Source organism: Empidonax traillii, unplaced genomic scaffold (genome assembly GCF_003031625.1).
Source record: "Empidonax traillii isolate 1590-97213 ecotype Southwest subspecies unplaced genomic scaffold, ASM303162v1 scaffold1341:size140431, whole genome shotgun sequence".
Taxonomy (NCBI): Eukaryota; Metazoa; Chordata; class Aves; order Passeriformes; family Tyrannidae; genus Empidonax; species Empidonax traillii.
The window spans coordinates 47,953-64,175 of record NW_020956534.1 but is presented as its reverse complement, the minus strand read 5'-3'; the positions used below and the strand labels follow the sequence as shown (position 1 = coordinate 64,175).

The following is a 16,223-nucleotide window of genomic DNA, read 5'->3' as shown; positions in this document are numbered from 1 at the left end:
TTGGTACACATTTTCAGTTTGTGACACATTTGGTCTAATGTTATTACCTGAAATTCATATACAATGCTGTAACTTCAGCTATTATCTGGCCAATCAAAATTGTTCAAGAGGCATATAAAACAGTTTTGGTTTTGGTTTTGGTTTTTTTTTAACTCAACAGATATTTAATGATTTATATGAATTAGACATCTCGCAAACTACTTGCATAGGCCTTCCTGGATGGCACAAGCATACCAGTCCATATATGCATACATTCAAACAGAAACGTGATTAAATTGTTGGCTGTCGGTGTTTAGTTACCAAGAACATAGTCCTGCAGTCAGAAAAGAATCAGAAAAAAGGGATGTGATCCCAACTCTGACACCTATGCTTTTCAGAGAGGAGAGAACTGTGGGGCAAGAGAAGATACTTAAGGAATTAGCTTTTAATTTTCATTTCTGTTCAGTTTAATGTTTAAACTTACAAATGCAAAGAAAGCTCCTGAGCTCCAATATCTGTAGCTGGAAATTTTCTTTCAGTATTGGAATACCCAGAGAAGGCAAGGTGCACAACGGCAACAGATGTGGCTCACTGGGTCTGTATCTATGAGACATCCTGGTGCATGAGACTGTCAGGTTAAGTCCATACAGTCTCTTGAGTAGAGTCCTCAAGATCACACCTTAGAGGTCTGGAGCTTGTCTTCTAGAGCAGTGAGAACACTGTGAACCTGCCTAAGTTTGCTGGGCTACAGTATGGACAGGTGCTCCCATGCAGGCACCCCTGGTTAGTCCACCGGAGCATGCAGAGGAAAGACAAGCAGAGAGTTTCATATTTATTTATGCCCTTTCAAGCTGAGCTACAAAATATGTTTTACTGCGCTGACCGAGAAGCTGAAGCACAGGTAGAGAGATGATCCTGGTCTCTACTCTGACAGTCTCTAAAGAGTTTGAGATGTCTCTGACAACACGACTTAAAGCATAAGGCAGTGACCCTCTAGGAGAAGGGTGGGGAGAGGGAGACAGTAACATTTGAGAAGAACCAGGGACTGCCTGTGAACCTGGTGAGAGGCCCTTTGTGCTGCAGGCTTGTGCTGCAGCAATAAAAACAGGGCATGAGTAAAATGCAATCGTGTCACTTGAGACACAAATATATGTGGTGAGAAGGGAGATTTGATAAGTTGTGTTCATTTCCTTGTTCTGTGAGTGGTCATTCAGGGTTCAGCAGCTCAGCTACCATGGCCACAAACAAAAATAAAGGATTCCAGAAAAGTTTTATATATGGAATAGTTCATTCAGTTCAAAGCCAAAAATGAAAGTTCTGACCTAAAGTAAATAGGTAGCCTAAGGGTAGTGGAACCCACAGTTTGTCTGGAAATACATGAAGAAACAATTTTTCCAGCATTTTGTAATTATTAGCCTTTAAAGAAGTAGTAATTTTTTTAACATAACAGCACTATAGTTTGTTTAAATGTTGGGTATATTGCAGTACTGTAAAAGCTCCTGCAAAAAGACACTTCAATTATATTTACACTGTATCAAACAGACAGGCATTAACATTAGAACAAAAATTAGTAGCTTCTTTAAAATTAATTTATTCAGTGTAAATGACAGAAATATTCAGTATTTAAAATTGTTTCAAGTGTTTAGAGAGTGTAAGCTTTAATTTTGTTTAAAGCATAAATATCTCCTTCGTTTAAATCTACCAGTAAGATTGGACGCACATCAGATTTTGTCCTGCCAACAAGATATACACCATGATCTGTATCTAACAACAACAATAATCTGGCCATAAATATAAGACATCAGAAGAATTAATCACAATAAAATAAATAAAATCAAAATCAAGTGATGGGTCCAAAATGACTCAAGAACCGATTGCTATGGAAATACACGGAGGACTCCAGTTCCCAAGATTTTGATACTGCAGAATGCTGTCTTTATCAAACAGACAGAATAATCTCTCCTCCAGAACAAAAAAACAATATGGGAAAATATTTCAGAGTATAGCTATGGGAAGGAAAGTTACCTTCCAAACAGCACAGATTTGAAAACTCTATAGGATTGAGACTAAAAAATATAGTGTCTATGTGTATATATATATATAAATATAAATACATGCATACATATATGTATGTTTATGCTCATAAGTTTACTAAATATCTGCAATGCAAAAGTAAAATGAATAACATGTACACATGTATATATATTATATATGCAGCTATAATACATCAAAAATATGTATTGATAATTTAGATCTATGGAAAATCACAGTAGTTTATCCCAAAGCTATTTTAGTTTCTGTTTAAAGGTCAGCTAAGATATTTACCTGTTTTGCCTGCACCTTCTCGTTGTGGCAGCTTCTCACTCACTGAACCTGCAATTGGAAAAAGGAATTTACCGGAAAATATTATTTTTTATTTTAATATGTTATCTAAGAAACACAGTTCAACACTAATGATTCATTTTTGTATATTACAGCAATAAATATGAGCAAATTCTTCCCTTGCAAACCAAAGATTTTAGCTTTGCCTGACTTCTGCCTTTGTGTACCATCTGTACACTGTCAGACTCTACTTCTTGGCCACCACAAGACCTGAGAAAGAGATAACATTAAACACTACATAGACGCAAGTGCAAGAACGTGCTTACATGCTGCAGTCACCATTTCCCTTCCCCACTGCCCCAGCGAGGACAGGTGCTGCAGTAAGAAGCATCACCACTCCCTCGTGGTCCCTTAAAGTTTTGACTACACACCTCAGCTGCTCTGAGAGGCTTTTTCAGCCTCTAGCCTAGTCCTGGCTCAGATTAAAAACTGTCTCTTTCTGCTTTAAACACCTCAAACAAAGCCTTGTGGAAATCCCATGCTGATTTGGGTAAGTCCATGTGTTTGCTGGGGCAGCAGGAACACAGCACCTTTTTCTGAGTTTGAACCTTAGCTGGTTTCAGACACAATCCCAGACTTGTGGCCCTTAGGAAAAGTGAGAGCAAAGGCAAAAAGGGAGTCAAGAAGATTACAAGAGATGGGTTTTAACAGCTTACTCTACCAGCCTGCACTCCATCCAAGAATCCTGTCTTGTATTCAGGGCACCAAAAAATGGAGAATCTACTGGTTTTCTTAATAGTTTTGTTCAGGAGGTTTTAGGGTTTAAAATGGAAATACTTCCTTATTTCTTGCTTATGTGTCGTTATTACACCTGTTTTTATTATTCTAACTCCTAGCCACTTTTTAACAATTTATTTGACTCTGCTACATTAAAAATCACCTTTAAAAGTGATATTTTTCTCTCTGAAGAGCCCACGTGGAGGGATCAAAATTAAAAAAGCATGAAGTCTATAAATTCTTAACACATAGTCTCTTCTTGCATACACCTGCTTTAATGAAACAGTAAGAAATCCCAACACGTACCTTGTATGCTTGTATGTATGTGAAATAATTTGGTTGCCTTAATTTTCTTAATTTATTCCCTATGAAATAATTATGTTCACTGTGTTTAAAACAAAGTAAAAAAAAAAAAAAAAACAAGCCTTGCAGCACAATAAATCTGTTCTAAAAGGACATTTCAAACAAGAGAACCCACTAAATCACAGGCTTTGCCTACCATGCTGAACCCATGGTTACTTCAGCAGGAAGTTTAGACAAGGAATCTGCCAGAGGGAAGATGCCTAATGTCACAAATCTGCTCTGATGATTTTAAAGCCTCTATAAAAGAATACTGGCAATGCAGCAAAGCTGGTATTACCTTCTGAAGGATTCACCATATCAAAAATATTCTTGTTTAGATGTGCTTCCTCTTGCATCAATAGTGTATTTTTATTATATTATGTTTAGGTCAACAGAAATTCAATATACTTAAGGATGCATCAGTATTAACTCAGGTAGGAAAAAAAAATTGCAATCTTGTAGGAATTATATCCAAGGGTGTTTGGAATAGTTTGCTCTAAATAGATTGCAATACTAATACATATTATTTACTTTGAAGAGAAGGCAGATTTTTCCATTTATGCTGAAGCCAGTAGATCTGAGTTTTTTGGTGCTTGGCTTGCATTTGATAAAAGGCTCAGCTTGAACTCAAATAAGATGTTCCAGTTTTCGGAAGTACTACATACAAAATTACAGGTTTTTCTAATTGCACTAAATACTGGTGATCCAATCTTTCCTCAAATTTCATCCAGTTACAATTAACCCTGTAGTATCTGAATTTCATTTTGATTCACAGGCTTATAATTATAATTTTCTTGCAAATCCAGAGATTTTAGGCCTGACACTCACCCACACTAAAGCATTTTAAACTATTTTTTATTTTGTGAATAGAAAAGAGGTCTCAGCAGGGGGAATGTGTGTGATGAATGCCACTAACACCCCCTCTGCACCAAACAGCACGTGAAGCAAAGCCCCAGTTTGGCACCAGTGTTGTCTCTCTATGTACATTCAGGACTACTAGTGTAAATGGAACTTTAAATTCAGTTCATGCCTAAGTAACTTAATACATTAGTGTAACATATATAGTATTCCATAGCTTAAACCAAAAGGAGAAAAATCTTTCCAGATACATTCAGGTTTCTCCCTCTGTATGTGATACGGTGAGAATGACTACGCGGTATTCATGTACAGTCAGGGACAATTCAGTTCTTCTTTCTGTGCTTGGATTTTTTTTTACCCTAAATTTTCATGGAAAATTTATAGATGGAGAAGAGAGTGGCATTTACAAAGACTAACTTTATCACAGTGAATCTAAATTCATTAAAAAATTAGATGAATGCTAAGCAAATTAAGTTACTGGGATAATATTATTTTAAGATTCTTAGGAAGTTAACAAAAATATTCACAGAATTTCCTACAAGGGAAAACATGTCCCCTTCACATTATTGCACCTGAAATTTTCAACTTATGCAGCAGAAACAGTTCTTGTTGTCTCCAATATCAAGGTAAGGAGGAGCTATTTCATTGTTATCTTTTGTTCAACCATTTTCTGAATATATTTACGGTAGAAATACTTCTAGCTTCCATGGTGATAGGAAGTTGAATTTCCAAGTTCTCAGGAAATTTTATCTTCAGTACTCTGGATGAATCCTCACATTTGCAGCAAGGCAAGAAACAAAGGCAATTTCTAACTTATCTAAAAGTTGGGCTATGCATTTGGCTTCCAAGTACACTGTAAGCAACCATTTGCTTAGCCATCTATCCGTTTATGGCCATGATTAATTTAATTTCTTTTTTAAAAAGCAGACATACTCATGCCTTAGTTTATTGCAAACCCCACAGTTCCACCCAGTCTCACTCCAACACCCTCTGAGACACAATTCGCTTCCAGGGAACAGGATGTGAGTTTTGTGGTTTGTGATTTTAGAATATCCATTTTCTATAGTTCTGAGCGTACGTGAATGGCCTTCAAAAGAGAAGGTGAAAGTCTATTATTCTCTAGTTTAGATGATGATTTCTGATCTCCTACCAAGGAATATTTGTTATGTAGTAACTGGATGCAGATATCAAGATAAGTAAACTTCCCATGCTATTCTTTGTATCACCTATGGGTGTGTCTGAATGCATATATATAGATAAAGTACTATGTACAGGGAAAGAATTATCCAAAGATGGATATTTTTCTCCAGCTGACAAAAACAATATAATGTAAATTTTAAAAGTTCATTCCCTCCCCAAATATATTTCTTTTCATTGTATTATCTGATCATAATACTATACAGGTTGGAAGAGTTCTGAATTTCTAAAGGGACTTGTATTTTGGCCACAAGACATGATTGTGTCATAATGAAAAGGTAACAAAACTTCTTTGCAGGAAAATAAACATCTCTCCATACCTCTACAGTCTCACTGGCAGAAGCTCAAAATAGTTAATGGGGCATAAATCCCCAACAACAGGCAAACACTGTATTTTCCAACGATAATTTAACACCTGCTTCTCAACTTCTGCCCCATTTCCCAGGACTCAGTGCCTATGGAATTTTTGTAGTTCCCTGCAGTGCTGATAACAGAGCTGGAGAGCTGTAAAAATGTCTTTTTTTATGTCTGGTGTTCTTTAGTGAAAGTACTGGGAGACATTCATCATTTTTAAGGAGCTTTCTTTTTAATGCTGTCACGAGAATGTGTTTGATTTACTCTCCTTCTCCCCATTGCTCCTGCAATAGTGAAGATTATTTCCATGGAGTAGAATGGCATTCTGGGATTTATCATGAGTGTCTTAGCAGTACCAAGTGTTGGTGTGGGAAAAACTGGAAAGTATGGAAGAACAGCCTCTTTCAGGCAAAGATGTAATTAAAGCAAAGGTTCACGTAAAACGGTTAGAGAGTCCTGCATTTTTTTAATGCTGCTTATGACTTTCCCATTTCCAGATCTTTTGTCTCTAGCAGAAAAGACAGCTTAAATAAGAGCAACCAGAAAACACCATTGAGCAAAAAAATGGCTCGTACAGCTATTGTTGATACATAAAAAATATACATATGATACTTTTTGGAGTGGAGAAAACTTTAGAAAGCATCAAATTATGCAGCTAACCAATATTAGCAGTTAGAGAAATGCAGAAGCTGCTTCACATATCTGGTAAATGTGAAGCATGGATAGGAGATGGAACCAGTAAACCAAAGTCCTAACTGCCCAACCTAAATCTTGCTTCATATTTCCTCTACTAAAATCCAAATTCTTACAGGCTGCCATGCTCTTCTTTCCTATTTCTGGGTATTCACCAAAATCAAAGGTAGTTCCACTGGGGGAAATAAAAGGCAAGAAATTATCCCACAATTTGGGAATAGCACAGTTGATTGGATGTGTATTTGAAGAGCTAACCTAGAACGTAAAATTAACTGAACATTTTCATTTCCACACTCCATGGTAGCACATTACCTATGAGAAAATAATTGCAAAAACATCTTGAATGTCTGTACACATTCTCCTCTTACGGGTAGAGGTGGCAAAAAGTGATCCCAGGAGAAAAAGGTATAGTACATGTAAATAAAATAATTTGCATAAGTGTTTTTTAAATAACTGTAACATCAAGCCTACAGAATACACGGAAGCATGTGAAAATGCCTGCAACATCAAAAATAGCAAGGCAATTCCTTCATCAAGGCTAGAAATGGCACGGTGTGTTGGGCTGTAGTCCCCACTGTTGTAGGGACAACAGTACTAGAAGAAACGGCATTCCCAAAATACTAGTTAAAACAGGAGTACATCTATTTAACTTCAGTTGAGCCACTGAAGTTTTGATTGTAATTCCAGCGGCATAGTCGTACTAAATACAGGAATGGGAATCAATGGTGATCTGGAAAGTATCAACAGTCTTAAAGGAAAAAAAAACCAAAACATCTGTTTATCCTAAACAGATGGCAATTTTGAATATATAGTGGGAAGTGGGAGTAGGGTGCAATTGTGCATCAGACTTTCATCCTTCAATATAAGAACAACGTTTTGCCTTATTATGCCATAATAAGGTTCTTTCTGAGAAAATCTGCAGCTGTCTTCTCTGCTGAATGAGAAGGGTTTTCCAGATCTCTCAAAACTTAGCCAATTTCTTAGCAAATTTGTTAGCCAATACCACTGCAAAATCCCCTAGCATTTCAAGTCTTACTTCCAAACTCCGCTGTAGCTGGACTTCTTTCCTAAGGGACAAAGGAGATGTGGTGAACAATAAAACATGAGAACACTGATACAAGAAGGGGAGGAAATGTGCAGAGATAGTCCCACAGGGCCTCATAGCAACTGAAAAATTACCCACAATCTTCCATGGAGCAAAATCAGAGTCTGCATACTCACCTGGGCCCTGGAGCAGTTTATTTATCTCTGAGCTACTAAATTCAATTTGAGTGCTACTAGGACCTTTACCTAAACATTTCTGTAAAAATAACTTCCTTTCCCATCCCTCAAAAAATGAACTGAAGCATTCAGGCAGTTTATTTGCCAGGCACATGAATAGACCTTTGAAAGTAACTAGGGTTAGATTTCTGTAGAGATAGAATAATTCTCATATTAATCTATTAATTACACTGGAACTACACTGCAGCTTCTCCTCAATAATACCAGGTACAAGTAGAAAAAGTGAAATTATAGAAACTCAACAACATTTTGAGCCAAAAATAGTGGCATGTGTTATGAACCATATGAAAAAAAACTATTTATTGAACTTTCAGCATCAGCATAACCCTTTTTGCACTGATGTCAGTGAAAGAACTTTCTCAGAGCCTCATCCAGTTGAATTTTGCCACTAAGGATGGGCCATCCACCAGCACCTGTTTCTGTGCTTAACCACTCTTCCAGTAAAGAATTCTTTTCCTTAAATCTAGTAAGATGCTACAGATAAAGTCTGCTATTCATGACACACTGTCATATCCTGGCCAACCAAACAAGATTTACCTGGGCAGCGGGGAGTTTTGTGGGCCACAGCAGTACCACTGATAGGACGACCATTGGGAGTGACACACCAGCAGTATCCAGTGTAACTATGGCACTGAACCTGTCAGAAACAACATGAACCATGTACAGCTCGTCAGACATATGTCTGTTATCCCACAGCATTCATACATGTGAGTACAAAAGACTAATCCAGCAAACTATATTGACAAAGCCTAGAAGAGGAAACCAAATTGGACCTAATCTCAGTCCTACATATGATTTTTTTAGCATACAGCATATTTCAAGCAAAGTGTGGTAGGTCCTTCAGAATCAAATGAAAGAGAAAACTATTGAAATATGTGATTGTTTACAGCCTATCTTAAATGACTGAGGTGCAGGTGTTATAAACACTTCACTAGGAAGTTCCTCAAGGGACACATAAACTCTTCCTGAAGCAAGCAATTTTGAGGTTTTTTCCACATAAAGAACATATTGTTCCACCCACTGAAGGAGCACGACAGAGTGCTTCTGCCAGCATTATTCATATCCCAAGCTGTCAGAAAGGAAACTCTTGGAATTCCATTTAGAAATCAATTGCGTTATATTTCCTAATGGCCAACATCACTTCCCTCACTGTGTCTCATGCACAAATCCACAGCCGAAATGCAGTACAGAGGTAGCAGAAGGTGACTTTACTGGAATATGTATCACAGGCTAAGCTTCTAACTGTGTCCCTTCTGAATTCCATGATCTAAGCTAAGTAAATTAGTCTCAGAACATATGCTTGGAAAGAAATTCGACTGAGAATAGGGAAGAATCTTGTATGATTCATGCTTTAGCACTAAGACATGGACTCTGGTCGCAAGATCTCTGGCTCAAATCAGGAACAGATCAGAAATTCCAAGCATTTTCCCATCTAATGAGTATTCAGGGGGCTACAAGAATGACTCAGCTGCCTCATCCTAGAAGAAACAGGGAGAGTATTACACAAACAATAGTAATGTTTGGCTCTTTTGCTGGCCAACTCTGAAAAAAAGAACAAGGACTCTGCACATAACATGGATTTTCCTTCAACTTTTTGATGTCAATGTTAGCAGAAATTACATTTAACTTTGAAATTACATTTCTCTTCATTGCATTTGTCTCCTCTTTACCCTTTTCAAACACACATATTCTGACTTTACTGCCATGCAAGATATTAAATGAAAAAATTTCAACCTGACTATATGTGCCATCATCATTGCATTCTGGGATAAACACTTGCTGGAATTCTTTGCGAGCTTGTTCCTGGGTATACTTCCTCTCAGCCACACACCTGGAAACATCTAGAGAAAAAAAAAGGACAAGTCAGTTGAATGAAGCAATAGGAAGAAAAGGTGGGTGACCATCTCTATTCTGAAAAAGGAAGGTGGTTCAGAGATTCATGTAAAAAAACCCAGAATTTTAATCAGTGAAAATGTAGGATCACTTGCATTATTTTTAGGGAAGAAAACCAGTGAAAGACAATAATTTCTGGACAATAATCCATAAGTGGGAAACAAAATAGAGAGATGCCTACAGATATAACCTTTCAGTTCCAAATGCTGCCAAAGAGCAGAAGCCCAAACAGGGTTTTTCCTTTCAATTTCTCACAGCAATAGCTGCTGCATTGCACCCATTGCATAATATTCTTTCAGAGCTGATGGCAGCACCAGCTTTCTGGTGCTTCAGGAAAGGCAAAGAAGGCAGCAAGAGCATAGCTTCCTTGTACTTCCTACTGAGAATTCACACACTGCTTCCTGCAGTCAGGCAGCAATCTCAGCTGTGACTACAGATATCCATATCAGGCTCGTAAAAAAAAAAAAAATTATACTGTACAGTACAGGGACTTATTGGGAAGATGATTCAATAATAATTTTGGACATGATTAATTTATAATATGCTAAAATTTAATGTAACAATTTATGATTTAAACATGGTGCAAGTCAATTCTACCATATAGTCCTTTTTTGTCCACGGCGTGGTTTCTTGCACCATCTCCTTTATTACCTGGTACTGGTCTCCATCCAAGACAAGTTAGCAAACCAGTCAGCTTTAATTCAGTGGAGTTTCTATTGCCTAATAAATTATATTGTCTGCTACATGTACTTTATTTCAATTAGGCAGCCAAGGGATGAAAAAAGACACATAATATAAGCTGTTGTACCTTTTTTATGTTTAAAGACACTACAAATTTTAGCATGTTGCTGATGCATAATCAGAACTGCTGATGCAGAATCTGCTTGAGCTAAACAATTTTAGGAAAAATGAGAATACTAAGTGAGCTTAAGGTAGTATTAATGATTTCAAGATGTGACTGTAACATCCAAATTAATATGATCTCAAACATACAAGCAGAGAAATTTGCTGCTTCTGATCCTTGTTTTGCTTAAATACTGTTTGACAGAAACTGTCCAGTGCATACCTGTGAGACAGGAGTACTGGGTGATTCGTTAATGTTTATGAAGTTCTTTGAAAGAATGGGGACAGACTTTCTAGTTCATGCAAGATGCACATTGAACAGAAACCGAACAGTGAGGCAACAACACTTGACAGGGTTTTGGCATTCCCAGGAGCACACAGGTGAGCCAGCTAAATTCCTGTCCCCTAGACACCCTCTCTGTGCCGATATGATCCAGACATACATTCATAGAACCAGCATGGAAACTTGTTGGAGCGGCAGAGATTATTTTTACGGGATAAATCCTTCACTGGTCATCTCCACTAGCATTTTACATCTTGCCTGATAATATTAGCATTAAAAAATCCCTTCAAGTCATAGGCAATCTGATATGGAAGCGTAGCATAATGAGGACAAAAACTGTTCCTCGGCATATACATTCTGGAAACAAAATTGGGGCCCCTTTAATTCTAATCTTCATATTTCCCTCCTGGTCTCATACTCATGTGCACTACCTCTGTGCACTACTTTACTCTTCTCACAGGAGCATTAGGACGGTTCATGTTGGTAATATGCCCAAAATACAAATTGTTTCATTTTGAAAACCTGAAAAGCTATATTTCAGTTTTACCAACTGTAATTGTATTATGCTGTTTCAGGAGGGATGCTCACAGAGATGCAATGATATCTAAAATGATCAGAAAAGCTCAACCATCCAGAAACATGAGAAAGAAAAATAATAAGGAACTGAATTAATTTGTACTCTGGTACTTTAATAGTTTGTTTCATCAAGGGAAAAGTACATCCAATGTCCTGTGTAGCTCAGGTAAAGTCTGTTAATGTGTTCACTGCCAAAGTTTTTTGGGTAAAAAAAGAGAAACATTTTATGCAAGCTTTGGTGTCGTAAGCCTTCTTCTGAGCATGGTTTGGTTATACAGTACTTAATAACATGTGGTTTTAATGTAGCTAGTATTTTAACTGAAAATAAATCACTCCTTTGTTGGACCTCTGTACTCGTTTTTCTAGAATGACATGTGGTTTAAATGTCTAAAAGGAAAAGTGATATAAATTCCATCACATAAGGTCTCTGGTATAGTACCAACAGGGTTGTAAATTATCTGCAATATTTGAATTATCATGAAAACATGCCAAGGAGAAAGAGAAGTTCTCCAAAACTGTCCACAAAGTTGTTCCTAAACAGCCTGATGCTCTAAAGGCCTCTTATTCGTGGATGATCTAATATGCTTTAAAATCAACAATTACCAAATTTATTGGAATATAAAATTCACATTTGAAGTCTTACTTTGTATTTTATAACCATGGAAACATTTTAAAGCTGTTGGGCATTACTATGCTTCAGTATGCCCAAAATAAAACCATGAGGAAAATCTCTTATCAACTTAAGCATCTGAAATTGTGTGCAGTCAAAAAAATATTTCCAGTTCCGTTTTTTATTTTACCAAGATGTTACCACAGGAGAATAACTACGACACAGAAATGAGGTCCAAACCTCAAAAGAAATGTAGTAGGGTGATCAAGATAACAAGAAGACAAATAGAAACCCTTCAAATTCAGAATATTAATGACCAATACAATTATTAATTCAGAGGAATCTGTAAGATTACACCATCTGAGCATCTGCCTCTGTGTCCTGGTTGCAATATCTTCAAAATCTACTGTGTGATTATAAACAATTTTTCCAGAGAAAAAGAATTCAAGATATTTAAGGACTAGACATTTATATAAATAACAGCTGAAAAAGGATGAAAAAATAAATTCGCAACATGACTGGGAGAAAAGATGAAACATAAGCTCACATCAAAACACCAGAAAAGAGATAGCTGTAGGGAAATCTTGTAGCCCCTGATGCACATAACTCACAGGCAAGATCATAATCCATAGGGAAACAAACCTTTCACGTGACCAATGCTCATGGTCATTCAGCAAAGCCAAATCTGGGACTCATTGTGCAAAGTCGTTTAAGTGCACCCAACTGTGCACTTAATTAAGTGCACGACAATTCTTGTCTACAGGCCCCCCTGTGCACCTTGCAGAAGTTTAACTAATGAAGATGACTCACATGAATCTCAAATTAGTAGTATGAGCCTAGGCTTATATGGTTTGTCAGAATGGGGATTACATAAATAAATAAATAAACACACACACACACACACACACACACACACACACACACACATACATATCCATACACATCTAAGGGGATACCAGCAAACTCTCTACCATACTAATTCAACTTTGCACTTTATCTAGAACAGGAATAATTCAGATTATTTTATCATTATATATAAATATCATTATATTTATCTGATATATTATCAGATTATTTAATTATTCTGATTATTTTAAAATGAAGACTGAGAATGAAAAATGGCAGCACTTACTTGGCACCTCTGTGCTCATTAATCAACTCACAGATTTTGATTTTTCAACATGGATCCTGACCAAAGAAGCCTAAACTCTTTTGAGGTGAGCAGTGTCCCTCTGTTAAAAACCTGTGAGTGGAGAGAACTCCAAGGCTGCAAGGTGTTGGAAGGCTGACAAGCACCGTGCAATGCTACAAGCGTGTTTTTTTTAAAAAAATCTGTTTTTGTTTAAATCTTTGGAACTGTCTAATGGAAAAAAAAGGGGCTTGAAACTGTTACTGGTTTCTTACTAAAATTCCCACTTTATTGCACTCCCTAACTAAAGTATTAAATAAGGGAGCTAGCAGGCTCAAGCTGGAACATGGTCCATGAGCTGATGAAAAGACCAGTAAGTTCTAAGACCTGTTAAAAGCTGGATGAAATGAGGCCTTATTTGCTTATAGTCATACAGTGGGAAGAACTAATTTTGAAGATATGTATGTCCAGTTGTAGTTTGGAATTATGGCAATTTTATAGAGAGAGAGACTTCATCCTCTCAACTCCAGGTAAATGGGTTTTTACATCAAAGAACCTTGTGGGGAATGGAAAAAAAAAAAAAAAAAAAAGAAAAAGCACAAACAAATAAACAAAAAAAGACACACACACAAAAAGAAAACCAAACAAACTCTCATGGCATAGAAATTGAGTAAGAAATTTACCTTAAATCATCTCTCTGGGATGGTATGAGCTGTCAGACTGAGTTGGTACAAAGCTCAATGCATTTAAGCACAGTGCGTTGATTAATGTGTTGATTGTACCCCTCCAGTGACTTAGCATCAGGACTTCAAAGGCAGCCAGAAGTTTGATAAAACAAATTCATCTTGGGATGTATAACTGAAAACAAAACTAGTTGTATGGGAATGGACAGAAATACACAGAGCTGAGGAGAGTACAGAGTTATAGCTGGTTTTGGGCAGGTCTTTCTGAATTGCCCTGGTGACAATTCTGGATTCCAAGGGAGACCACAGAACAGAAAGCACAAGCGAAATATAAAGCCATCTTGATTTTAAGCTAAGATTCTATATGCAGCAGGGAGGACTTTCACCTGTGAAGAGAAGTGACTGCTGGTACATTACTGAAGAATCTTCCTGAGATAGCACTGAAGTCAATGGGAAATTTTGGAAACAGAATTAACCTCACAAATAGCATCAGGATGACTTGGAACCAATCTCATTTTATGCTTTATTTCCAACAGTACAGCACCAAAACCACTGAGCTTCGGGGACAGAACATCCATCAGCTTCAACTCTGCTGGCTAATCCTTGGATAATATATCACACAGAGAGAAGTTTATTACTGTAAAGTAGAACTTTATCTTTAAAACAATGACACAAACTCATCAAGGGTGTAAACACCATCTCTAAAGTGACATTCAATACTACTGAATTTACAACAATTTTGGGGCTCTACAGGGAGATCTAACCCAGATTCTCTCACGGAAAAATAAACAGCTTGCCAAAAGAGTAGATAAATCTCCTGCAAGAGTTTCGATTTAGTTCATCTGGTATTTCTTGGTTTGCTGTATATTTCAGTAAGAATAAAAGTACCTTTCTCAGTCTCAATTCATGAAGCAAACTTTGTTTGCTTTCAAAGAGCAAAGTGTGTGACGTGACCTTGCTATGTATTTACGCACAAAATGCACTTCGCGGTTTATTATTTTATTATAGATGAAATATTCTTCTGAAAAGATCAGTGACATTTACTACTTTGTAAAAACTACATATAAACTGGTTAACTTATTCGTTTGAAGAAAAAGTTCCCTTGAGAACTTTCTACAGATACTCAGATGTTCTTACACTAAAGAGAAGGTTTTTCTAAAGTCACACTGATATGAACAAGCAGACCTCGTATAGACAGAAATAATCCAAAAACTTCTCCCTATGTCTCTGTAGGTTTGCCTTATTGCACCTTGATTACACCAGAATACCTATTTACACTTAACTGTCCTTAAACTTTGAAACATGAAGTGCAACAAGCTATTTAATGTTAGCTGTGCATCTGAGCACTTTACTGAATTGTCCTAACAATGAATCAGAATTTATTTCTACTTCTGTGCTTCTTTCCCACTGCTATACCCTTTTGCTAACTTGCAGTGATACGACAAAAGTCAAATGGTATTAATTTGTAGTTAATTTAGCACAAAGAAGTTTAAGTCAGAGCAGAAGACATCATTTGGTTTATATGGCATATACTACTCACAATATGATAATTTCCCATTATATTTGACCTAGGTCAATGTATATTCCAAAAAACTGATCATGTGTAACAGCAAAGCAGATAGATAGCTGTAGCCTCTAGTGATAGATACATGGTGAAAGTATCAGTTTTAAAGATGCAGAGATATTAGTCTCTTGGGTTGGAAAGGATGTCAGCACAAACGTTTCGCCTGACAGAGCCATAAAATAAAGACTTGCTGCTTCGTGACAAGGGTTAGCCAACTCTTCCACTATTTATTTTTACTGCTGCTTTCTGGATTCAGACAAAACAGCAGAGCAATCTTAGCCTAAACTCTCCTCTATTGGCATCTAACAGAGCCAGGCAGTGTGAGGTTTCGTTGTTGTTTTCTTTTTTCCTTCTTTTTCTTTCACATTTTGCAACCACACAGCAATTTAGATAGCTAAGCTCTAAGATAAAATAAGGAATGCTGTACTGGATTCCCTCTTGGCACACTATTTCTCTGCCTTTTCTGACAGTCACATTTGGAGAGATAGTCTGACTAGAACTGGATCAAATACTTGCAAGAGAAACTAAAACTACAGCTTTCTGATTTTTTATGTTCCAAAGGCTACACTAGACTTTCTGAGCAGAGCAGAGATTTGCTAATAGCTTAGAGAAGTCTAATGTGAGCCAGCTTACTAGTTCATTTACTGAAAATCTGAGAAGGCTTGCAACTGTTGATGATTCCTAATCTTCAGTGCAGTATTTTTGTTTTAGCACTTTCTACTTCACTTCTTTTAGAAGTTCCTTTTTATATTGTTTATATTATTTGTATTAAAACTTAAATGGAAAATACATGACCAGAAATGAAAACTCCACAAAACAAAACAAAAAGATTACTTTCT

General features: G+C 36.8%; 1 protein-coding gene across 1 annotated transcript in view; it reads right to left on the bottom strand.

Moving 5' to 3' along the window:
- Nucleotides 1-16,223, bottom strand: part of SMOC2 (SPARC related modular calcium binding 2) — a 104,382-nt gene that overhangs the window by 73,134 nt on the left and 15,025 nt on the right. The window contains exons 3-5 of the mRNA XM_027906686.1: nucleotides 9,538-9,644; nucleotides 8,341-8,440; nucleotides 2,305-2,352 (exon numbers count right to left, since the gene is read on the bottom strand). Coding sequence (XP_027762487.1) covers nucleotides 2,305-2,352; nucleotides 8,341-8,440; nucleotides 9,538-9,644 — 255 coding nt within the window. The remainder of the gene's footprint in view (nucleotides 1-2,304; nucleotides 2,353-8,340; nucleotides 8,441-9,537; nucleotides 9,645-16,223) is intronic.